This window comes from Barbatula barbatula (genome assembly GCF_947034865.1).
Source record: "Barbatula barbatula genome assembly, chromosome: 13".
Taxonomy (NCBI): domain Eukaryota; kingdom Metazoa; phylum Chordata; class Actinopteri; order Cypriniformes; family Nemacheilidae; genus Barbatula; species Barbatula barbatula.
The window spans coordinates 566,077-592,634 of NC_136776.1; the positions used below are offsets into that span (position 1 = coordinate 566,077).

The following is a 26,558-nucleotide window of genomic DNA, read 5'->3' on the forward strand; positions in this document are numbered from 1 at the left end:
GCGAAATTCCCCAAGTGGCGTAGGAAATAATAAAACTGACTTGAGCGGGTGTATGAATTGTTGCCCGTTCAATTCCACATAAAATAGAGCTCACCGGCGCTTCGCTACACATACATATGTTAGCAGCAACTCACATAATGCTTATTTATGCTTAAAAACGAGTTTCCACCAACTCGCTACACGTGGTGCATTCAAATAGACTGCAGGTGGTCACTTCCTGTATGACTTAGTGAAAAACTGGACAAAAGACCACCTGCAGTTTATTTTAATGGGCGACACGTATGAAGTTCGTGGACACACTTTATAGTAATCTATATGCATTAACGACCCTGTTAGTCTGTTGGTACACTTAAATAGACATACATATGTTAGCAGCAACTCACATAATGCTTATTTATGCTTAAAAACGAGTTTCCACCAACTCGCTACACGTGGTGCATTCACATAGACTGCAGGTGGTCACTTCCTGTATGACTTAGTGAAAAACTGGACAAAAGACCACCTGCAGTTTATTTTAATGGGCGACACGTATGAAGTTCGTGGACACACTTTATAGTAATCTATATGCATTAACGACCCTGTTAGTCTGTTGGAACACTTAAATAGACATACATATGTAAGCAGCAACTCACATAATGCTTATGTGACAGTACGGGCAAGTGAAGGTGTGGTGATTGACATTTTGGATAGCCAATCAGCGACCAGTGCTGGCTATTTAGTTGCTGGTTGGTACCAGCCTGGTATACGTCATATCCGGAAGTTTCCCTGTGGGTGTGTGTGCGCGGTAGTTACAGCCTGTCCTTTTCGTCGGGAGTCCTCGTACGTTGATATAGTGGATTTATTGACTGCTTTAAATTCAGTTTAGCAACGGGTCGAGTGAAGACTGTGTGTCCTGGCTTGAACTGGGTATAGTTAAATCACCGAGGTTTGGATCCTCCCTTTTTCGCCTCTCGTTTGTCTCCTGCTCTCGTTGCTGGTTATTGCTACTGCCTGGTCGCAACGCAGCCGCTAAAGCTACGTTAACGCTATTGCTATTGAACACTGTGATTTCTGCTGTTAAAGCTACTACTCCTGCACATTGTGTGTTGCGGTTTCTGCCGCTAAAGCTACGTTAACGCTATTGCTATTGAACACTCCGTGATTTCTGCTGTTAAAGCTACTACTCCTGCACATTGTGTGTTGCGGTTTCTGCCGCTAAAGCTACGTTAACGCTATTGCTATTGAACACTGTGATTTCTGCTGTTAAAGCTACTACTCCTGCACATTGTGTGCTGCGGTTTCTGCCGCTAAAGCTACGTTAACGCTATTGCTATTGAACACTGTGATTTCTGCTGTTAAAGCTACTACTCCTGCACATTGTGTGTTGCGGTTTCTGCCGCTAAAGCTACGTTAACGCTATTGCTATTGAACACTCCGTGATTTCTGCTGTTAAAGCTACTACTCCTGCACATTGTGTGTTGCGGTTTCTGCCGCTAAAGCTACGTTAACGCTATTGCTATTGAACACTCCGTGATTTCTGCTGTTAAAGCTACTACTCCTGCACATTGTGTGTTGCGGTTTCTGCCGCTAAAGCTACGTTAACGCTATTGCTATTGAACACTCCGTGATTTCTGCTGTTAAAGCTACTACTCCTGCACATTGTGTGTTGCGGTTTCTGCCGCTAAAGCTACGTTAACGCTATTGCTATTGAACACTGTGATTTCTGCTGTTAAAGCTACTACTCCTGCACATTGTGTGCTGCGGTTTCTGCCGCTAAAGCTACGTTAACGCTATTGCTATTGAACACTCCGTGATTTCTGCTGTTAAAGCTACTACTCCTGCACATTGTGTGCTGCGGTTTCTGCCGCTAAAGCTACGTTAACGCTATTGCTATTGAACACTCCGTGATTTCTGCTGTTAAAGCTACTACTCCTGCACATTGTGTGCTGCGGTTTCTGCCGCTAAAGCTACGTTAACGCTATTGCTATTGAACACTCCGTGATTTCTGCTGTTAAAGCTACTACTCCTGCACATTGTGTGTTGCGGTTTCTGCCGCTAAAGCTACGTTAACGCTATTGCTATTGAACACTGTGATTTCTGCTGTTAAAGCTACTACTCCTGCACATTGTGTGCTGCGGTTTCTGCCGCTAAAGCTACGTTAACGCTATTGCTATTGAACACTCCGTGATTTCTGCTGTTAAAGCTACTACTCCTGCACATTGTGTGTTGCGGTTTCTGCCGCTAAAGCTACGTTAACGCTATTGCTATTGAACACTCCGTGATTTCTGCTGTTAAAGCTACTACTCCTGCACATTGTGTGTTGCGGTTTCTGCCGCTAAAGCTACGTTAACGCTATTGCTATTGAACACTCCGTGATTTCTGCTGTTAAAGCTACTACTCCTGCACATTGTGTGCTGCGGTTTCTGCCGCTAAAGCTACGTTAACGCTATTGCTATTGAACACTCCGTGATTTCTGCTGTTAAAGCTACTACTCCTGCACATTGTGTGTTGCGGTTTCTGCCGCTAAAGCTACGTTAACGCTATTGCTATTGAACACTCCGTGATTTCTGCTGTTAAAGCTACTACTCCTGCACATTGTGTGCTGCGGTTTCTGCCGCTAAAGCTACGTTAACCCTATTGCTATTGAACACTCCGTGATTTCTGCTGTTAAAGCTACTACTCCTGCACATTGTGTGCTGCGGTTTCTGCCGCTAAAGCTACGTTAACGCTATTGCTATTGAACACTCCGTGATTTCTGCTGTTAAAGCTACTACTCCTGAACATTGTGTGCTGCGGTTTCTGCCGCTAAAGCTACGTTAACGCTATTGCTATTGAACACTGTGATTTCTGCTGTTAAAGCTACTACTCCTGCACATTGTGTGCTGCGGTTTCTGCCGCTAAAGCTACGTTAACGCTATTGCTATTGAACACTCCGTGATTTCTGCTGTTAAAGCTACTACTCCTGCACATTGTGTGTTGCGGTTTCTGCCGCTAAAGCTACGTTAACGCTATTGCTATTGAACACTCCGTGATTTCTGCTGTTAAAGCTACTACTCCTGCACATTGTGTGCTGCGGTTTCTGCCGCTAAAGCTACGTTAACCCTATTGCTATTGAACACTCCGTGATTTCTGCTGTTAAAGCTACTACTCCTGCACATTGTGTGTTGCGGTTTCTGCCGCTAAAGCTACGTTAACGCTATTGCTATTGAACACTCCGTGATTTCTGCTGTTAAAGCTACTACTCCTGCACATTGTGTGCTGCGGTTTCTGCCGCTAAAGCTACGTTAACCCTATTGCTATTGAACACTCCGTGATTTCTGCTGTTAAAGCTACTACTCCTGCACATTGTGTGCTGCGGTTTCTGCCGCTAAAGCTACGTTAACGCTATTGCTATTGAACACTCCGTGATTTCTGCTGTTAAAGCTACTACTCCTGCACATTGTGTGCTGCGGTTTCTGCCGCTAAAGCTACGTTAACGCTATTGCTATTGAACACTCCGTGATTTCTGCTGTTAAAGCTACTACTCCTGCACATTGTGTGCTGCGGTTTCTGCCGCTAAAGCTACGTTAACGCTATTGCTATTGAACACTGTGATTTCTGCTGTTAAAGCTACTACTCCTGCACATTGTGTGCTGCGGTTTCTGCCGCTAAAGCTACGTTAACGCTATTGCTATTGAACACTCCGTGATTTCTGCTGTTAAAGCTACTACTCCTGCACATTGTGTGCTGCGGTTTCTGCCGCTAAAGCTACGTTAACGCTATTGCTATTGAACACTCCGTGATTTCTGCTGTTAAAGCTACTACTCCTGCACATTGTGTGCTGCGGTTTCTGCCGCTAAAGCTACGTTAACGCTATTGCTATTGAACACTCCGTGATTTCTGCTGTTAAAGCTACTACTCCTGCACATTGTGTGTTGCGGTTTCTGCCGCTAAAGCTACGTTAACGCTATTGCTATTGAACACTGTGATTTCTGCTGTTAAAGCTACTACTCCTGCACATTGTGTGCTGCGGTTTCTGCCGCTAAAGCTACGTTAACGCTATTGCTATTGAACACTCCGTGATTTCTGCTGTTAAAGCTACTACTCCTGCACATTGTGTGTTGCGGTTTCTGCCGCTAAAGCTACGTTAACGCTATTGCTATTGAACACTCCGTGATTTCTGCTGTTAAAGCTACTACTCCTGCACATTGTGTGTTGCGGTTTCTGCCGCTAAAGCTACGTTAACGCTATTGCTATTGAACACTCCGTGATTTCTGCTGTTAAAGCTACTACTCCTGCACATTGTGTGCTGCGGTTTCTGCCGCTAAAGCTACGTTAACGCTATTGCTATTGAACACTGTGATTTCTGCTGTTAAAGCTACTACTCCTGCACATTGTGTGCTGCGGTTTCTGCCGCTAAAGCTACGTTAACGCTATTGCTATTGAACACTCCGTGATTTCTGCTGTTAAAGCTACTACTCCTGCACATTGTGTGTTGCGGTTTCTGCCGCTAAAGCTACGTTAACGCTATTGCTATTGAACACTCCGTGATTTCTGCTGTTAAAGCTACTACTCCTGCACATTGTGTGTTGCGGTTTCTGCCGCTAAAGCTACGTTAACGCTATTGCTATTGAACACTCCGTGATTTCTGCTGTTAAAGCTACTACTCCTGCACATTGTGTGTTGCGGTTTCTGCCGCTAAAGCTACGTTAACGCTATTGCTATTGAACACTCCGTGATTTCTGCTGTTAAAGCTACTACTCCTGCACATTGTGTGCTGCGGTTTCTGCCGCTAAAGCTACGTTAACGCTATTACTATTGAACACTCCGTGATTTCTGCTGTTAAAGCTACTACTCCTGCACATTGCGTGCTGCGGTTTCTGCCGCTAGAGCTACATTTACGCTATTGCTATTGAGCACTCCGTGATTTCTGCTGTTAAAGCTACTACTCCTGCACATTGTGTGTTGCGGTTTCTGCCGCTAGAGCTACATTTACGCTATTGCTATTGAGCACTCCGTGATTTCTGCTGTTAAAGCTACTACTCCTGCACATTGCGTGCTGCGGTTTCTGCCGCTAGAGCTACATTTACGCTATTGCTATTGAGCACTCTGTGCCCTCGGTCGCTTAAGCTATCGCTGTTGGGTATTCTGGGTGTGGAAGGCTGTCGGTGCCCACCTTGTTTGGTTGAGCGGCAAGGGAGGCTTTGAATAGTCGTTTCCTTTAGGAGCCAGGCCGTCTTGGTCTACGTATGTTTGTGTTAGTTTATTTTTTTGATTATTTCTTCTCTTTCTTTTGTGTTATACCATTTCTGATCATCTTTTTCTTATTTAAATTGAGTATTGGTTTGTTTCGTGATTTTGATTTCGTTATATATTTATGGAATGTGTCGTGTTTGTTTTATTTATCTTTTTCTTTCAGGAGCTGGGGTCCCACGGGTGAAAGGTCTCTAGTGGTGGTGGTGCTACTTTAAGTTTGCTGTGTCGTGTGACACTTGACGTGTGTGTGATCCGAGGTCACAGTGGTGTGTGCTGTGCTACAACCAGTACGGACGACCTTCACTGTAGTGGGTAACCCCAGCCCTATGCGTGTGCATTTACTTTCATCCTATGATTTTTCTTGTTTATGGTTATTTAATCATTTGAGTTTAATTTTTCTTTTTGTATGCTATGACGTGCTTGGACCGTCAAATTGAGCCGCTCCAAGATATTTTTATATTTGTCTTTTATGCAATTGTTATTTAATAAATACTATTTTTATACTAGATACCCATGTTCTCGGCTGCCTTAATTTATGAAGAGAACGAATCTGTGTGATCTTAAACTTGTGGGGTTTACTTCTAGTTCCTGGGTTTAACCCGCCCAGGTGGCGTAGTCGGATATTTAAGTAATAAATTAACTGGTTCATTCGTGAACTTTTCTCATCAGCGCCCCGCCACACTTATTTATGCTTAAAAACGAGTTTCCACCAACTCACTACGGGTGGTGCATTCACATAGACTGCAGGTGGACACTTCCTGTATGACTTAGTGAAAAACTGGACAAAAGTCCACCTGCAGTTTATTTTAATGGGCGACACGTATGAAGTTCGTGGACACACTTTATAGTAATCTATATGCATTGACGACCCTGTTAGTCTGTTGATACACTTTAATAGACATACATATGTAAGCAGCAACTCACAGATGACGGAATTATGCCCTTAAAGTGGTTGTCCACAAACATAATACGCGTGTGCCGTTCATATAAGCGTAAGGTGGTCGATTACCAAAAAAACTACAACGGACTACAAATATGGCACACGACCGGAACCAGCTTCCGGTTTTCTGCCATGTTTGTAGTCCTTTGTAGTTCTTTTCTTTATTCGATTCCCCAGGCGTTTATAATCAATTAAATGAATAAACAACGACGCGATTCACATATTCAACTTTATTAGACACACATATGTTAGCAGCAACTCACAAAAGACACGATAATGGCCTTAAAAATGAATTTCCACCAACTCACTACACGTGGTGCATTCATATAAACTGCAGGTGGACACTTGCTGTATGACTTAGTGAAAAACGGGGCTAAAGTCCACCTGCAGTTTATGAGAATAAACTTAGAAAGGCAAAATGGAGCATTTTATGAGTTGTTGATGCCACGTGTAATTCTAATAAAGTGTACTAAATGAATAATGTGCTATTTAAAGCATTGAGTGGTCACTTCCTGTATGACTTTGTGGAAAAACTTGTAAAATGACCCCTGTAGTTTATAGTAATGGGCAACACATATGAAGTTCATGGACACGTTGCTCATTCCTAAATTGTAACTTTATTATTATAAAACATTATTATAAAACACTTAAAATGTTGTTCCCATGTCGTGTGTGTTCTTCTGAGTATAACAATAATTAAACAAGTAAAGAACGTTATGAACAACTAAAGAACAACAAAGAACAACAACACAATGAAACAATAAACTATAAATTTGTCTTTATGGGGCTGGGTGACATTTTTGGGCTAGTCAGCCTCAGTTTTGCCCGGTCCACCAGCTTCTGTGCCACGGTTTTCCTGGGGGACCAGATTTTTTTCCTGGTCATCAGACGTGTGTGCATTCTTAGCCTGGAAGAAGACAGAAAGAAATAAGTTAGGAGGAGACAAATCTGATCCCGAAAGGCCTAGTGTTTATATGAATGTATACTCACGTATGTCGCTATCGACGTCCTGACGTCTGTGAAATTTGGCGTTCCTGGCAACCCCATCTCCACCCACGCCTCCTGAAAATGCGCGTTTACATTTTTACAGGGGTTGGGCTTTGAGGTGAAAAAATACGGGGAGTCCGATCCTCCGACCAGCGTCTCCCTCATGTCGAGGAAGGTCTCCATCCATCCATACTCCTTGTCTGTAAGGGAGAGCTGGGCCGCCCCGAAGGCCTGGTTCGTCTTGTGGGTTGCGATCTGTAGAAGATTGAAGCAAAGATTGAGCGCGTGAGCGAGCGAGTGACTGAGTGAGGTGAGCGAGCGAGGTGCGTGAGAATGAGAAAGCGAGCTACTCACGTTGATTAAAAAGTTCCCGACCGGGTCCCCTTTACGGGCACGGCACCGGTCACCTCTTCCACCAGCATGTTTTGGTAAACACCCCCGCGGTGCCCGTAGATGGTGGCGAGGTAGGCGGTCAGGTGCCCGTAGAACCTCCACTGGTCCTTTGTGGTGGGCGATGTCTTTAACTTCTCTGCAAAGAAAGAAAAGACAGAGTCATTAGAGGATGAAATGCAATAAGTCTGAAGCTTGAAAAAAGTGAAAGTTTAACTCACCCAAAATGGCCGGGATGAACTTTCTTGCCTTTTCGCGGCACTGCAGAAGGTGGGCTTTTGACAGCAGCTTCCCCTCCTTGGCCGTCTTCACTGCGTATTTGTGCGTCACCACCTTTCTCCTCATTCCCTTTATCAGGGTGCGCACCTCTCTCCTGATTGCCACCAGCATGGCCTTCGATAGGCGGCAGGTGGTTGGGGGGGTCTCGGACACGTAGTCAAGGAACTGAGCCACGTTCTTGAAATAGTGGTGTATGGTCGTCTCGGTGATCCTTGACACCCGCAGTTTGTCCATCCACTGGACGCTATTACTCAGTGGCACATTACCGCAGAGCAATCAGGGGTGAGGTGACCACAACGAACACACTATAAGTCTAAATTTGATCTAAAATCCAAACTTGTTATGTTCTTACAAATGTAAAATAAATGAAATAAATGTTCCACACTTACTTACTGGCATCTCTCCTCAGCACACGTCTGGCCTTCCTCCTCCCGGTCGATATACTCTACCTGTTGGTCGTCTGAGAAATTCGGGATCTCATCCACGTCCAAAAAGGTGGCCATCGGGATCGCTGGGCAGGTGGCGCGGAGGGCGGCGAGCTGTTCTATCACCTTATCCCTCTTGAACTTACCAATCGCCTGACGTTGTGCCCTCTTGGACAACTCTGTGTGACCGAGGATGTGGCGGTCTAGGCGAGAACTTGATTTTCCGCATCCCGGGATCCCACAGGTTCCCTGCCTGTACGAAACACGGCCCGATTCCAACGAAAGGATAAGCTTCCTCTTCAAACCCGGCGAGTTATGGCTTCTTCTCTTATTATTGTCACTTGCACCTCATGTCAAATGTTTAGCTTAGCCTTCTCTCAGAAGAGAGAGAGGATCTCAGAATTAGAGTCTTGCATCCAATCTTTATCTGAGGATAGTAAGAATGTAAGGAGCTTAGAAAACACTTTGGATGCGAGCAATATTAGTGCGGTTCCGGTTGAACAACCCCCGCAGCTGGGAAGCTTTGTGACTGTGAGACGGTGTAGTCGCAGGTCAAAACATCACTCAACCGTTCCGACTACAGTCTCGAACAGGTTTGCCCCGCTCAGCGACGCACCGACTGAGAAACCTGCTGAAAGTGCCCTAGTTATCGGTGATTCTATTGTTCGGAACGTTAACATAGAGGCACCAGCCACCATAGTCAAATGTTTACCGGGAGCCAGAGCGCCTGACATCAAGTCAAATTTAAATGTGCTGGCTAAGGCTAATCGTAAATTCAGTAAGATTGTTATTCACATCGGCACAAATGATGTTCGACTCCGTCAATCGGAGATCACAAAAGATAATATTAAAGAGGTGTGTGAGCTCGCAAGCACGATGTCAGACACTGAAATATTCTCTGGCCCCCTCCCCACTTATCGTGGTGATGAGATACATAGCAGAGTATCATCACTAAACGGCTGGTTGTCTGAGTGGTGCCTGCAGAATGATATTGTTTTTATAAATAACTGGAAAAGTTTTGAGGGCAGACCTTACCTGTTGAAAAGAGATGGTCTCCACCCCTCCTGGGCTGGAGCTTCTCTACTCTCTAGAAATATGGCACATAGTCTTAATGCTAAAACTTGACTCACTGGGCCCAGGTCAGGGAGCAGACAGAATGGCTTAACCAACGGTCTGCTTGCCGTCTCACGTTGCAGAACACACTAAATACACAACATGCGATAATCCTTTCTCCCAAACATCATAAAATAGAGACTGTGTCTGTCCCCCGGATTAGTAAACATAAAATAAAGCGTAAACCTCTCAAAGGTAATTTAATTAACGTTAAACTAACTAAACATGAACATAATACAGATAATCAACTGTTATGACTCGGATTGCTAAATATTAGATCTCTCTCTAATAAAGCACTTTTTATTAACAATATGATAACAGATCATAAAATAGACATGCTCTGTCTCACAGAAACATGGCTAAAGCCAGATGATTATATTGCTTTAAATGAGTCTGTCCCCCAAGATTACTATTATACACACGAGCCTCGCCTAAAAGGCAGAGGGGGAGGTGTTGCTGCACTTTACCGTAACTCTTTTAGCATTTCCCAGAAGTCTAATCCTAAATACAATTCTTTTGAAGTCATGGTACTTGATGCATCAATACCTAATACTAAGGACAAAACATCTTTAAAATTTATTCTGGCTATTGTATATTGGCCACCAAGGCACCACACAGATTTTATTAAAGAATTTGGTGGGTTCTTATCAGAACTAGTACTGGCTGCAGACAGAGTCCTTGTTGTTGGTGACTTTAACATTCATGTAGATAATGATACAGACGCTTTAGGAATGGCTTTTAAAGACACTCTTAACTCCATGGGCGTTAGTCAACATGTGTCAGGACCTACTCACCTTCGTAATCATACTTTAGATTTAATATTGTCTTACGGTATAAACGTGGTCGATGTTAAAATCCTTCAGCAGAGCGAAGACATCTCAGATCATTATCTGGTATCATGCTTACTTCAATACCCAATGGTGGCAAATCAAACTCCAAGTTACAAATATTGTAGAACATTAACTTCGACTACAAAAGATGCGTTTCTTGATAATTTGCCTGAATTGTCTCAAATCTCTAGCATGAGTAATAACGTTGAAGATCTTGACTTTACCATTGAAAATATTAATGCCACCTTCTCGGAAACGCTAGACATAGTTGCTCCCTTGCGCTTAAAGAAGATTAAAAATGACAGACCAACACCGTGGAATAATGAACACACTCAGGCTCTAAAGAAAGCGGCACGAAAAATGGAGCGCAACTTTAAGAAAACTAAATTAGAGGTATTTCGTACTGCAAGGAAGGATAGTACAAAAAAATACAGGAAAGCCCTAAAAACGTCTCGATCCGCCTACATTTCATCATTAATAGAAGAAAACCAAAATAACCCTAGGTGTTTATTTGATACAGTGGCTAAATTAACCAAAAATAAATCGTCAGCGACTTCTGATTCTGTATTCTGCCTCTAAGGAGAAATTACGTTTATTTTCTACTATAGATCACGATGAACTATCTAAAATCATTAGATCATCTAAATCAACTTCATGCATGTTAGACCTTATACCTACAAATCTACTGAAAGAGATGCTCCCAGAAATTATAGATCCTCTACTTAGCATTATTAACTCATCTCTGACATTGGGACATATGCCTAAAGCATATAAGGTGGCTGTTATAAGGCCCCTTGTCAAAAAACCCCATCTGGACCCTGGAGAACTAGTTAACTACAGACCTATTTTGAATCTACCTTTCTTATCTAAAGTTCTGGAAAAAGTAGTCTCAACTCAAATATGCTCCTTCCTCCCAAGGAATGAGATTAATGAAGATTTCCAGTCTGGATTTAGAGCACATCACAGTACAGAGACTGCTCTGATTAGAGTTACAAATGATCTGCTTATGGCGTCTGACCGAGGTTGTATCTCCTTATTGGTGCTGCTAGATCTTAGTGCAGCATTCGACACCATTGACCACAGCATGCTCCTACATAGACTCGAAAATGATGTCGGTATTAAGGAAATAGCTTTGAAATGGCTTAGATGTTATTTATGCGACCTCTAGGAGATATAATAAAGCGACACGGAGTAAGCTTTCACTGTTATGCTGATGATACGCAACTTTATATTTCCTCGAAGCCTCACGAAACACAGCAATTCCATCGAATAGTGGAATGCATAGTCGATATAAAAAAGTGGATGAGTAGCAATTTTATATCACTGAACTCGGACAAAACTGAAGTGTTACTTATCGGACCGAAAACCGCCCTACGTAACAACCAAGAATACTGCTTAACTATTGATGGATGTTCCATAAAACCCTCATCTTTAGCTAAGAATCTTGGCATTTTATCCGATAGTACTCTGTCATTTGAGAACCAGGTCGCCAACACCTGTAAAATTGCGTTTTTCCATCTTAAAAATAAATCTAAATTACGTCATATGCTGTCACCATCAGATGCAGAGAAGCTTATACATGCCTTTATGACATCAAGACTAGATTACTGTAATGCACTATTAGGTGGTTGCCCTGCAGGCCTATTACAAAAACTCCAACTGGTCCAAAATGCGGCAGCTCGAGTTCTTACACGTACAAAAAAGTATGAGCATATTAGCCCGGTTCTGTCAACCTTGCACTGCTTACCTGTAAAGCATCGCATAAACTTTAAAATCTTGCTTATTACCTATAAAGCCTTGCATGGTTTAGCTCCTCACTACTTGAGAGAACTTCTAACGTATTATAGTCCATCACGTGCACTACGCTCTCAGGCGTCAGGTCAGTTGGTAATACCTAGTTTCAAAATCAAGTGCAGGTGGCAGATCATCTAGCGCCTAAACTTTGGAACAGTCTTCCCTGCACTGTCCGGGAGGCAGACACACTCTGTCAGTTTAAATCTAGACTAAAGACGCATCTTTTTAATCTTGCATACACTACACTATCATCATATATATATTTCAAAGATCTAGGCTGCACTAGTTAGATCAACCGGAACCAGGGACACTTCCAATAACAACTGATGTATTTGTTGCATCAAAGAGTGCAGAACAGTACTCTACTCTCAGCCAGTCTTGTCTCATTGTTCCAAGGTTACCAGAGCGGGCAGGACGCAGTCCAAGGCTACCGGAGCGGGCAGGGCGCAATCCATTCCCAGACCTGACAAATGCTGGACGAAGGACGTGGCCACTCTACAAAACTTCAGTCGCTATTAGATTATTAATGATAATTTTAAATCTAAATTTGTTTTTTATTTTGCCTTGTTGTGCAAGCACTGTCGAGCTTGTGCAGAGGCAGCAGCTTTTGCCAGAGGGGAACTGGAATCCCCTGGTTAGGCCTGGTCTCCCTCTGAGGATTTTTTTCTCCTCCAATGGAGTTTTGGGTTCCTCGCCACCGTTTGCATACTGTTTTACACTGTTTGCCTGGCCGGGGGGGCTGCTAGAATTTGGTAGTCTTATTTAATTAACTCTGCATATAGGAATTTATTGTGTGTCTGATATTTGAACTGTGTTTTGACTTCCATAACCTTTTATGTTTTACTTATAGTCAATGTTTTCTTGTACAGCTGCTTTGTAACAATGAAAATTGTAAAAAGCGCTATATAAATAAAGCTGACTTGTTAGGACTCTGTCCTTCCTGTCTCGAGCTTTCAAGCTCCCTGGGCAGAGTCATGACATTGCCACGTCTTTCGGGTTTCTGTTGTGTTATGTGTGGAGACATGTGGCTTTATGTGGTTACTTGATGCCACGTGTCTTCCTGTTATGTCTCTCAGCCCAACCCTCCTATCTCCTGTAATTTCTTAAGGGTTTCATTCCCATCGTCTGTTTTGTGTTTCACCTTCGTTAGGATTTTATTCCCATCACCTGGTTAGTTGTTTCACTCCCGTTATGGTTTCATTCCAATCACCTGTCACCACTCTGTCACGGGACGGGTAGTGAAGAGAACCCAAATGCAGGCAGTAGTACGGGGTAACACAGATTTTAATAAAAAGGGAACAAAAACACAAAACAAAGACCCACAATGGGGTAAAATACAGAGGACAACTAAGACAGCAAAAACAGGAAGGAAACACTCACGGCGGGTAACAAGCTGTAACAAAAAAGGACACTAGCGCTGGGACACAGCGTAGGGATCGAGCAGAACAGAGCAAACAGTTACCACAATGAACAAGATTTACAAGACAAACGAGCACAGGACAGAGAATACAAGGGATTTAAATAGGGAGACGAACAAAGGATATAACGATGGGCAGGTGTGGTAATGAGACACAGGAGGAAAGCTATACTAGAAACGAGAGGGGCGGGGCCAAATGACGAGACAGGAGAGAACGCATATTATGTCCTGATTGACAATAATATGTTTCTCTCCACATAAAACACGTGGGTCCGTCATGATTCTGCCTCTAGACCAGAAAACCAAGACAAGAGAAGGCAGAATCATGACACACTCTCCCCATGTAATCGCTTCTCGTTAGTGTCTCCCTTTATATAGTCTCAGTTTCTCTCTGTTCAGTGTCGGTGCATTATCGATTGTCTAATGTTCATGCTCAACACGGATGTCTTGTCTTTGGATAACATGTTGTTCCTGTTCCAGTTTGTAGACTTATTATTTCTCTTTTATATAGACCTTGTTTTTTCCCCTCGTGGAAGATGTTTGTTTTGTTAGTGTTTTTTGGTCAGTGAGTTTTTGTGCTTGTTTTTCCCCATTGTGGGTCTTTGATTTAATAAACGTTTTACATTTACCCTTTGTCTGCCTGCATCTGGGTTCTGTCCAAAGCCATTTCGTGACATGACTTAAAAAAATACTGTGAAGTTATTTATGTTGTTACAGCAGTAACATACAATGATACTATAATATTAACATATGTAACATGAACCATATTTATGAACTCCCATCTGTTAAGAAAGGGTTGGAAAAAGATTCTTGCTGACTTTAGTTTAGAAAAGACATGGGCAAACTACGGCCCGCGGGCCACATACGGCCCGTTAGGCTTTTTAATCCGGCCCGCCGAACTTGTCCAAATTATAGTAAAAACCTCCTTTTTTTCCCCTTTCCCTGCAATGCCCACGTTTCCCCAATAGATGGCGCACTCAAAACACATTGACCGTTGTTGGAGTGGCGCGTATTTCTCTTTATTTCACTTTAATTTTCACTTTGTTTCCCGTCACCATTAAGCCCTTCTGTGAAAATGAGCGGACCAAAGAGAAGGAAAGTGGACAGTGAATGCCGAGTGTTTAATAAGGAGTGGACAACAAAATACTTCTTCACTGAAGTCCGATCAACGACTGTATGTCTGATATGCCAAGAAGCTGTTGCGGTTTTCAAAGAGTACTGTAATAAAGATCCATCGAAGGGAAGGAAGGAGGCGGGAACCGGCGAACATTTGAACAATAAAACTTTAATTAAATAAACAATACACACGGAAGTAACTGACCGACAGCCACCTCACGGTCGACTGCCGGCCATAAAACATACACACAAACTAAACATATGTCCGGGCCCGGTCCTCTCTCGTCAACAGTCCTGCCGAACATCCTTTTAAGCTCCCAATCTCCTCCGTGATAAGATGCGGGACCGGTGCGCGCACAGCTGCTTGCACTGATCACTCACGCCACCGGCCCCGCGTCACGGCTCTCGTCCCGCCTTCCTCACTACATACCCCCATCACCCCTTACAGGCCGGGGGGCACCACCGAGACTGTACCTACTCCCCCCCCCGGGGAGCCAGTCTCGGAGTCCGCGGCGCCTGGGTGTATGCACCGGCGAGACGAAAGAACGGAGACAGGGACGAGAGAGGGGAGCGACAGGGACGAGAGAGGGGAGAGAGGAAAAGAAAAAAAATTGTCCGGGTCCCTGACAAGCTGTCGCTCAGTCCTCAGCCAGCCGAGAAACTCTTCCTCGCGGTGCCATGCGATGGTACTAGACGCTCGGTGGACGGCTCGATCCTCCTCCGCCCCCTGGCGGCCGGCGATGGCCCTCCAGCTGAGGGCAGCTGGTCCTCCGTTCCCTGCTCCTCCCCATCATGGCGGCTGGCAGCAGGCTCGGCCCACGGCGAACGGGCCTTGGCTCCCTCCTGGACGGCAGCCACCCCACCTCGACCCAGGAGCACGGCAGCGCGAAGCTTGCCACGAAGCATGCAAACTATGCTAGCAAGCAGTCAACACAAGAACGGGCGGCTACTGCTCAGAGGTTGGCAGCTAATTTACAGAGTCAACAGAACTTTTTTCACCGACAAACTGCAATTCAAGAGTCAAGTACCAAGGCAAGTTATTTGCTGGCATTCAAATTAGCAAAGGCTAGCAAGCCTTTCTCCGAAGGCGAGTTTTTGAAAGAGTGCATGGTAGAGACAGCAGGTCTCTTGTGTCCGGAGAGCAAAGCCAAGTTTGAAAAAATCAGTTTAGCACGCAGGACAGTGACTCGCCGCGTGGAACTGATTGACGAAGATATAGTCAGCGAGTTAAACAAAAAGGCGGAGTCCTTTAAGTTATATTCACTAGCACTGGATGAAATTAACGACATAAAAGTCACTGCTCAGCTCCTAATTTTTATCCGAGGGATTAACGACAGTTTTGAGATAACGGAGGAGCTTTTGAGCATGGAATCACTGAAAGGGAAAACGCAAGGAGAGGACTTATATGAACTGGTGTCTGCTGTCATCGAGAGAATGAAGCTACCTTGGAGTAAACTTGCTAATGTCACCACGGATGGATCGCCAAATTTAACTGGAAAAAACATCAGGCTGCTGAAAAGAATCCAGGATAAAGTGAAAGAAGAAAACCCTGACCAGGATGTTATTTTACTTCACTGCATCATTCATCAGGAGTCTCTGTGTAAGTCTGTATTGCAGCTTAATCACGTCGTGGATCCAGTTGTAAAACTTGTTAACTTCATACGAGCAAGGGGACTTAATCATCGTCAGTTCATTACGTTCCTGGAAGAAACTAATGCGGATCACCAGGACCTACTTTACCACTCTCGCGTCCGCTGGTTAAGTTTGGGGAAAGTGTTTCAACGAGTCTGGGAGCTCAAAGACGAGATTCGCTCATTTTTTAATTTAATGGGGAAATCCGAAGAATTCCCTGAGCTGAGCGACACAAACTGGCTTTGTGACTTTGCGTTTGCTGTGGACATATTTTCACACATGAACGAGCTGAACGTGAAGCTACAGGGGAAAGATCAGTTTGCGCACGACATGTACACAAATGTGAGAGCCTTCAAATCCAAGCTGGTTTTATTCTCCAGGCAAATGTCAAACAAATCTTTCGCACATTTCCCCACACTAGCCGTGCAGAAAGAGGCCGCCCGAAATGCGAAGAAATACTGCAAATCACTGGACGATCTGCACAGAGAATTTTGCTGTCGGTTCTGTGATTTTGAAAAAATTGACAAGTCACTTCAACTAGTGTCCTGTGAATCAGCACCGCAGGAGCTGCAATTGGAACTGATCGATCTTCAGTCTGACTCCATCTCAAAGGAGAAGTTCAAGTCTCTTAAACTGAATGACTTTTACGCTTCACTTAACGAGACCGCGTTTCCAAACCTCCTGAGGACTGCGCAGAAGATGCTGGTGTTGTTTGGCTCGACCTACGTGTGTGAGCAGACGTTTAGCGTCATGAAAATCAACAAAGCCCATCACAGATCCAAGTTAACTGACCAACACCTCAGATCTGTCCTGAGAATTGCCACAACAAAACTAACTCCAGACTTTGATGCACTGGCAAAAAAGGGAGACCAACAACACTGTTCCCACTGAAATGGTGAGTTTTTCTGCTGTGTGATGAAAAAATGCATATGGAAAGTTTGGAAGTGCGTCTTTTAATTAAGAGCAATGCGCATTTACGCACAGCAGCGGTACAGTAGCTTAATTAACACGCCGCACATCGCTCTTAATTTAAATTTTCAGCTGCAGGTAGGATATTTAATACAGCCTATGTCTGTGTGCTTGGCAACGATACACGTGTACTGTTTGCGCGTGAAGGCGAGGGCGTCCGTGGCGAGTTTGTAGAGCGCGCGGTCAGGACAATCCATCCATGATTTTGCGGAGTTTAACACAAGTAGATATTATTGAGCTTGAGTATTTCGTTGTGTAATAATATGTTTTGAATGTTGAAAGTGATTCCATTTTTCAATAAATGTGGATTTCTTTAACTTTGCACCTTCGATTGAAACTTATTAAAAACAGACGCAATCTTGATAAATCACAGTGCGTATGTTATTTTAATCTATTTACATTTCCTCCTCCCAGTATCTGCAAAATAGTATGTAAATGCCATATCTTGCATATTCCTTGAGACAAATTTATTAACTGATAAGGGCTATTTTTCACATTTGAAAGACAGTTAATAAATTGGGTTGTAGTGTTCTTACTGTGCTATGAGGTTTGCACACACTACATTTAATGCTTTAGTATATCCGGCCCAAACACTCCCTCCAAATGCTCCTGGCCCGGCTTTTTAGAACCCATTGTGGCCCGCGAGTCAAAAAGTTTGCCCACCCCTGGTTTAGAACCATGGTGGATTAGTACATTGCACCCTGTAAAAGCCAAATATTTCACTTAAATAAGCATTTGATAAAAACGTATGTTAGCCAGAAAGGAATAACAACAGAAAAGGAAGACTTACTCCAAAGAAATGTTTGACTGTAATGCCATTTCTGCCTGGTACCTGTGAAAGCCCTCAGTCTTGTGGAGATTAATGAGGGTTTTTAGAAAAACATTGTGCAGCTTTAAATTGTGCAAAGTGCATTAAATGCCACTTTCCTATTTATTGTGTAGAAGTGTTAAAAGTATCATTATGTTTACCTCAGGGGTCATAACATCCAGTATGTAGGATGTTTTCTCCATGGAATCTCTAGCCAGTTGTGTGACTTCATAGATTCTTTCTATTATTGCCTCTGTCTGTTAAACAGCAATCATTTCCATAATTATACATATATTAGTCTGCTAACATGTACTCTATATTTGAAGTCTGCCAACATGTAAAACATTATTAATATAGAAAATGCACAAAAATGTCATTGTAGAAAGGGTATCAAAAGGCAAATAATAAAAACAGAAGTGTTACCTGATTTTCTTCATCTTTAGCTTGGGGGCAAATGTCGGATGTAAAAATAAAAACATTCTGTTGGACATTATAGTTTCATTCCTCAAGCCGTCGTGTAATTCCTGGAATGTGAGTGTTGCAAGTTACAGGTGAAAGATTTTAATAGTTAAGAAACAGTATGTGGTATTACTTTAACTTAAGAAGTGTTGTTTTTATTATGTTATTTATGACTAATAACAAGTCCATGAAAAACACAGTAAATATCCTACATTCTTACATTTAGTCATTCAGCAGATGCTTTTATCCAAAGAATCAGGGAGCAATAAGCGATATGTTATAAAAGAGCAACAGTACGATAGATGCTAATACAAAGAACCATGTACATCCTACATACTTACAAATAATGTTTGTAACGATTTGTTGCAGAAAGTCTGCGCCAGTCGGCTTATTTTATTACATATTGTTTTCTGTGCAAAACTTCTAAAAGTCTGCTAGTGTGATGTCTAGTTTTTTTTATCTGTTCAGATTTGACAAGTTGTGTAATGTATTCCAGCCTTAAGATATTGTTATTCAAATTGTGTCCTACGTATTTATAAATATTTACCAAGATCTTATCATCTATTACAAGATGGGACCATTAAGCCGTCCTTCAAGAGTGCCAGTGTCCTGTAGAAATAAAACATTAAAAACAAGTCCTTTACATTCTTCTCCAAGGTATACACATGACTGGTTTCACAGCCACAGCTGAATGCTGTTTCTTCTGTGTGATGCCAGCAATGGTCGCACTGAATCCAGTTCAGTGTGTTGACACGTGGATGCATTTCTCTAAAGACAGTTTAACAATAATAAAAATGAGTGTAACTATTATACAACATATCAAAATAGCATCGTCATCACTTACTTTGAATGAATTGTTTGGTAAAGGCAAACTTCTGCTTCCTGGGCCATACAACTGTTTTGTGCTGCACTCTTTGATTCAACACTGTTTTTCTCTTTTGTTCCATCAACCTCGCGAAGAAAATCTTAAAAAGAAATGTACATTTTTGGCATGGAAACAAAAGCATCTTAAATAAACCCTTACACACTTAATACTAACTTCTTCATCCTCTTATTACCTGAGGTTGCAGTCTTCTCACCATACATGAGGCATGGTAAAGCCTGTTGCTGTGCGGGCTTTCATTATTCATTTGAATATGTTCTGCTTCCATCTATAACAATGTTTTAATAAACATAAAGCTAAATTATAAGTAAATATATATTTACTTAATATTTACGAACAAAAATATAAAACTTACTGTGCATAACAAAAGCCCAGAGTTCCTTCCATCATCTCTCCTCCATCGGTTCAGACTGGACACAGTCCAGCCATCCAATTTGTCAACGTTTCTAAATGCATTTCTAAAAAAGCACATCATTAAGAGCAAAAAACATATTAAAAACGTATTAAATAAATTAATTTTATTGTTTGACCACAATTTACACAAACTAATTAAACTAAAGTCAGAAAATTCAATAATACTTTAAAATGTCCATGTCCTCTGCTGAAATGGTCTTATACCGGCTGGTGCTGTCGTACACTCGAATTTCAACAATAACAAAAACCTGTATAATAAATAACATTAATAGAAACAATAATAATGAGTAATGTTTGTACAAAGTACAAAGATTGAATATAAACAGTGTTCTATTATCACATTGTGTGTTACTAACCCATAGAATGAAGTGACGTCCCAACTCTGGGTTATCTTTTAATCCCATCACCCTCGGTAAAAGGGTTTTCTGTAGATTTGAATCATTCTAAGGAAACAACAATCATTCAGTAATGCTATTGTGACTATTAGTCTTAATGTATATAATACCTGAAGTCGTTTCTCCTTTTACCCCACAGTCCCTGTACCACAATATAAACGTGTCGTGTCCAAAGCCAAAACCTGAAAATACAAGAAATGTAAAACTCCACAATACTTATAAATAGTTTTGTCTTTAAATACCAAACACAAAAGATTACAGATAACTTACACCATTGGCCTGTAGTGCAATTTGTTCAATGCGGCAATTTACAACCTTTAAAGGAAAATAATGTAAAATCTGTATACAGCAACTTCTATGTGAGGTGATACATTTAACTTTAAAGATATAACTTTTATAGATAACAATATTACATAAAAGCTTTAGAACATATAATGCTCACATTGTCGGTTAGCCAGGGCATTGCTGCTTTCAGTCAGGAGATGTGGGGGAAGAATAGTTTTCAGATCCCGGAGAGACAAAATGGCAAAGGGAGAAATTCTGGCAACAGTGTCGTCTTCTCTCCTCTGTACAGCGTAAAGTTTGGAGATTTGTATTAAAACTATGTTAGCATTACACTTCTACTTGATCTCGTTGGAATGGTTGGAATGGTGTGATACACATTACCTTGTTGGATGGATCAACTGGGAACATTCCCCCCCGTCTCTGATGTACTGTTCACTTTTGCATCCATTTGGCCTTGTGGTGTGCCCGGTGTTTCCATCGGTCTTTTGTGTGTCTCTGTAACCATTTATACATATTTATGTTTTAGTCTATGAACAGCTTACTTCAAATTACTCCACTGTTGAAAAAAGAATGAAACCATTCACATTCTTACCTTTTTGACCATAAAACAGTTTGCCATCTATTCCTAAGTGCATGTTTTCTGCTGAATGCATTTTCCTCTCATTGTGTAGATGAAAGTACAGGCGTAGTGAAAACATATAGTGTGTGTCTTTCATTTGGCACAGTGAATACTGACTAGAGAACAGTTCTCCATTAACTTGTTCACTAGGGAAGCCAGTTTCAGACTTCGCAGTCTCTCCTCGGGTCGTTTCTGGTTCTTCTGATGAAACCCATCATAGAATGCGAAGCTAGAAAGTCTGTCCTCTGCAGATTGATAATGGGCGAGTCTTCTCTTCATCTTGATATGTTTGACACGTCCTGCGATGTCAGATATGTACACTGTGGGAGGGGTTTAAAACTCAACAGAGCATCTCCGTGATCCCGAGCCGACTCTTGCCACCATAAAGGTGACGTGTAATACACAACGCCATGAGTGCACCCCATGTGGAGCACTCCACCTATATTAACAGAATATCACTAATTACTTTATGAAACAAGATAAGTGCAAAACACAAATAATATTGATTAAGATTTAACAAATAATATTTTTGTGTTATTTTTCTTTGAAGGTTCTTTAACAGTTATAAAGGCTCAATTCGTTTAGAGGTTATATGTTACTTGGGAATATGCTTTATTTGAAGCATATACATGTATACTGTATACCCCACATAACGTCATATTACTTCATCATGAAAACCGAGCTAAAGTCATATTTTAGTAAATTACATTTCACTACAAGTCTTACTACAAGATGTTTGTCACATTCCTGTCTGTTCGTTGTCTCATGTTTCTCTCTTATTCTTCATATCTCAGGACAAGATTCTTTAGTGGTAAAAAGGTCATATTTAGCCCTAAAAGGGCCGCTCTGCTTCAAATCATTTGCATGCCATGAAATAAAAGGTCCTCTTACCTCCAGCCTTTTTAAGCTTCACAAACAGATCCTTATATAAGCCGGTTTATTATGTCAGCATTTGATCCGGAACTGTACATTCAGAATGTGATGCAATTGTGCGCAGAGCAATGTGGTTCTGAAAGTAAAATAAAGAAAGAATGAGTTCTTGTAATGTTCTTACACTTTAAAAAGGATTATTTCATGAATAACACATTTTTGTGTTATGCTATTTTAACACAATGGCCCGGTTTCACAGACAGGGCTTAATTTAAATCCGGACTAGCCTTAGTTAAATTATGATATTTAGGATACTTTTATAAAAATGTCGTAAAAAACATTATTGGTGTGCGTTTAAAACAATGGCGCTGACATACTTTAAGATGTTTTAAGGTGAGTTATTTTCAGTTATATCTGGGATTAGCCTTAAACCTTGTCTGTGGAACCGGGCAAATATGTTTAGTTTCATGTTGAATGTGTGTTAAATAAATCTAGTAACAAGTAACACAAATGATGTTGTGCTTAACTACACACAGTGTTGACAGAAACACACAACAGTTTTTGAAAGTGTACTTTTGTAAAGCATATTATCCATTTGAATGTACTTACTGAAAGACCAGTTGTCAAAAGTGAACACAAGGGTATGGTCAGAATGATTCTGTTGTTATAATTGTGAAAGCCAGAACTGGAGTGTTGAAAACGAACCACATTTCTGCAAACTGGACAGAAACACATCAAGTAAATAATTGTATTTTAATCAGTAAAAAAGTGACTTCTGTAAACACTGAAAAGTTCTGTGAAAATATCCCATATACTGTTGCTTTTGTTGTTATGACAAATGTTGTAAGTTCAGGTGGACAAGGCCCAGGACAGTAAGGACAACACAGTTCTGCCGGCTCAAATGTCACTGGAATGGGCATCTCCGTTTGACTTCATTCCAGAGGAAGTTCCCACAAGTAGTTTGTTGCAGTGATGACATTGCTTTGGGTATATTCTTGGTGAGGATGAATTTCCACTGCTTCACTGTCATTGCCCTCTATATCCTCTATATCCTCTTCCGCTGCATGTTCTTGGAACAACCACCACATAGATATGTATCTATGGACACAACTGTTCCTGTTTTTGCATCCGAAGCACTGGCAGTGCCATTTACCCAACTTTGACTCATAGGTTGATACTGTCCTTCCAAACTTACACCAATTGTCCTTCTGTCCGCTGAACACTGAGAAGAATTTGTTTCTGTCAGAAGAAATCTGTTCTCCCCAGAATATAGGGAACACACAGTCTACTTCCTCCGACTGAGCACGTTTAAATAGTGCCATACAGTCTTCTTGTCTGGAATTACAAACAAGTCCTTTTTCTACCATCTCGTTTATGGCATTACTGTGTGATTCTGCTGGTGGTGAAATATAGGGAAGTGCATTCCTGGTCCTCTCAAGGTGGTGTCATTCCTTACCAGGGTTTCCACTCTGGGCTGCTATGCCCATAAAATCCCTACACTCATCCATTTCACAATCATAGTGCTGTGCTAGTAAACACTTCTGTACGTGTACGGGAAGTCTAAGACCATGGGCATGTTTGCTTGTAACATAAAGTCCATTCTTTGGGTCAATGCACATCATTGGTTCCTGTCCAGAGTTCTGCTCTCTTTCATGTCATCTTAAGTTTGACATGCTGCTGAAATGAATGCCACAGTTCTGGCACATTCTTTATCCTTGTTGCTCCTGATGTAAATGATCAGTCTGTTCACAGGGTTCTTTCTCATCTGAGAAAAAGATGACAGATTCCACTGTGGTTATTATCATTTTAGGTAAAAGGAACTATTTTCAATCTGTTGATTGGTTGAGTTACATTTGTTAGTGAACTCACCAGAAGGTTTTGCTGTCACTGTCAGTCCTGTTGTGGCAACAATTTGAAATGTGCGGGTTACTTACAAATTTGTCAGCACCAAAATAAATCATTTAAATGGTTTTCAATAATTTACCATGATTTTGTAAGTGGGATTTAAAATCTGGAGCTCTATTAACTATTTTGGCACATTTAGGACAATGCCAATGGCTCCTTTTTCCACATTTCCGCTCTGGGCAATTGCAAGGTATGGTAAACTTGCCTACAATGCCAAAAACATGTTTTTAATTTTGTAATAAGATTACATATTTTGTATTTGTTCTTGGAAATTAAATGAATTTTCAGAGATTACTTACTGATGCCTCCATCCTCCAAGTATACAGCAAATCGAATATGCCGAATAGACAAATGATATTCTGATGCTGTAACTGATGTACAGCAGTAACAACAGTCTTGATCGCCTGCGAAACTCAAAAAACTTCTTCCTGTGAATCAAATATACAAGAGATGCAAAGCAACATTTCCGTTGATCATTACTACAGTCTTTTGTGTCACATAATCTTACTGAAATTGGTTTTATGTGCTTATTTGATGTTCAAAAACATTTGTTGCATTACACATTTAATTGAACTCTTTTTGGTTGGGGGCAAGAACTTAACGTAACTCTAATTACTTACAAAATCCTTAATAGTGAAAAATTAAACAAATGATGAAATAATGAATTATTAAAAATGACTTCATAAGTCGTGGGAAGAGCGGTCGGCTCTGGAAATGAGACTAATAACCGCAATATGGATTCTATCACGGAGAAGCTCACGACTTTGCAAAGGAAAATTGATATTGTTGGAGACCAAAATGGACAAAGAGAGTAGCCGTGGAAATGGAATGCAGTTGCTCGCCCCAAGACTAAACAATCAATCTTATCTTTTTCGACTCCCCCGTATCAGCCTTGGCCAAGGCTGGTGCTGGAATTCAACCCTGAGTGGAGCAGTACGGAGAGATGCTCTTGCGTCCCTCCCCCATTCTACTGAAACACCTGCACAGACTATCACACAGACGCTCACACACAAACACAAACATCGGCGGCACTCGAGGGTGGTCACCCATTCCCAGATCCATCGCCTCCGTCACTTTGACCCGCCAGCCTGACAAGCGGGTCTCTATACGGCGCCACCATGGCAGCAGGATCAGATGGCTGCTTGTCGGAACTGGATTACTTATCCCTGTTGCAAGTCTTGTCTATGGTGTACTGTGTACATGTTTTTCTCCTCACCTCCCCCATGTTATGCTTTATCTTCTTCTAAAAATACATTTCGTTGCACTGTACTTGTATGTGTGTAATGACAATAAATTGAATCAAATCCAATCAATATATCAAACATTTCCCAGTCAGGCATCCTACTAGCAAGAGCATTTAAACTCACCGGACTGAATGATGTTTATATATTAAATTTTTAGCTGCTGCCATGTTCTGTTTATTGCAGAAGGATTGCACCTACATGACAAAAATCGTAGGTATATATGCGTGTATATGTTTATATATATATACAGTGCCTCCTATTCTATTGGCGAGAAATAAACGGAGCGCTTTTTGTCACGTGCCGTTGCCATGGTGAATCGTGTTATCTTCGCTCAATTGATGATGTCTTTTTAAAGCCGCGATGATCACATGTAACCTAGAGTGAACTTACTCAGAGTGGATTGAACTGATTGAAACCAGCTGTTCTGAAACAGAAAACTCAGAGTAGCGATTATCTGAGTAAATCAACTCAGAGTTCATATTTTATTTGAACCTCCTTATTGAAACGGGTCCCAGGTATTAAGATGCGTTTGTTTGTGCAACAAAGCATGAATGTATCACTAATGAAACTATCCTTACCGTTTGTGTAATTCATTATTTATTCTTTAAAAAAATATACATTGATATTTAGGGAACATTTTACGTTTAGTTTTCTAATTTGTTAAACATGAAATACATAAAGTTTTGATGTATAGAATCTTAAACTGTTTCTCTACACATTTTTTAATAAGGTAATGATCAGATGTACAAAGCAATATATATAATATGTGTTCAGTGCAAACTTTCTGAGTGTAAGACAACTTGAGTTTCTTAGTTCTTTATTGACAGAAGAAATATTTTACAGTTCACAAAGCCATAGCATTTAGAGCATTAATTTGTACTATTAAATACTACAAATCAATCCAACATAAGTAATGTAATGAGAGGAAGCAGTTAAGCAGAGTATAAAATAAAGGCCTGTTTTAACAGATCAGATAACAAGCAGAATCTAAATGTATCTCACCCCAGAAAATTCACATCAATCAGCCCCCAAACCCCCCACTGAGAGACAAACACCCCTCCTCATGATGACATTGAACTGGAGAGGTCTGTGAAGTTAACACAATAATCGATGAGAGAGATTTTCACTCACCAAGGACAGTTAAACATTAAGGTGTAATAGATCCAACTAGGGGTGTGCGATATGACGATATTTAATCGTGAACGATTCAAATGTCTCCACGATTCACTTTTTTGGAAATATCGTAGAATCGCGCTCCAGTGCACGTTCTATTAGATGCAGATCTATGGCTTTTCTTTCAGCTACGTAACAACATGTGATGCGCGGCGCGCTAGATGTCAGCGTGTTAACAGGATCATAAACTACTTGCTCGTGAGATTTAACAACAAAGGGACGATGGATGAAAACACAGAGGAGTTGATCCCTAAAAGAAATTCAACATCGGTAATATGGAAATGGTTTGGATTTTCCAAAACTGACACGGCGCAAACAAGTTATTTGCAAATGTTGCAATGATAAGATTCGCACGTCCGACGGCAACACAACTAATCTTTTTAACCACCTCAAGAGA

At 41.4% G+C, this 26,558-nt stretch overlaps 2 protein-coding genes across 4 annotated transcripts; one reads left to right on the forward strand and one right to left on the reverse strand.

The window, feature by feature from the left end:
* The first annotated feature begins 767 nt into the window (after positions 1 to 767).
* On the forward strand, positions 768 to 18,295 carry LOC306903210 (general transcription factor II-I repeat domain-containing protein 2A-like). 3 transcript variants are annotated; one of them, XM_079472212.1, is made up of 3 exons: positions 792 to 925; positions 5,378 to 5,522; positions 8,220 to 18,295. In XM_079472212.1, the coding sequence occupies exon 3, from the start codon at positions 15,298 to 15,300 to the stop codon at positions 17,026 to 17,028; it is 1,731 nt and encodes a 576-aa protein (XP_079328338.1). In that variant the 5' UTR covers positions 792 to 925; positions 5,378 to 5,522; positions 8,220 to 15,297; the 3' UTR covers positions 17,029 to 18,295. The 3 variants fall into 3 exon arrangements, with proteins under 3 accessions (XP_079328340.1, XP_079328338.1, XP_079328339.1); XM_079472214.1 differs by lacking the exon at positions 5,378 to 5,522 and having other exon boundaries at positions 768 to 925; XM_079472213.1 differs by lacking the exon at positions 792 to 925 and having other exon boundaries at positions 5,096 to 5,526.
* LOC306903212 (uncharacterized protein) lies at positions 7,501 to 8,044 on the reverse strand (the record flags this gene model as incomplete). The annotated part of the gene is made up of 2 exons (XM_079472216.1): positions 7,501 to 7,670; positions 7,753 to 8,044. The coding sequence occupies 2 exons, from the start codon at positions 8,042 to 8,044 to the stop codon at positions 7,501 to 7,503; spliced, it is 462 nt and encodes a 153-aa protein (XP_079328342.1).
* Positions 18,296 to 26,558: the final 8,263 nt, after the last annotated feature.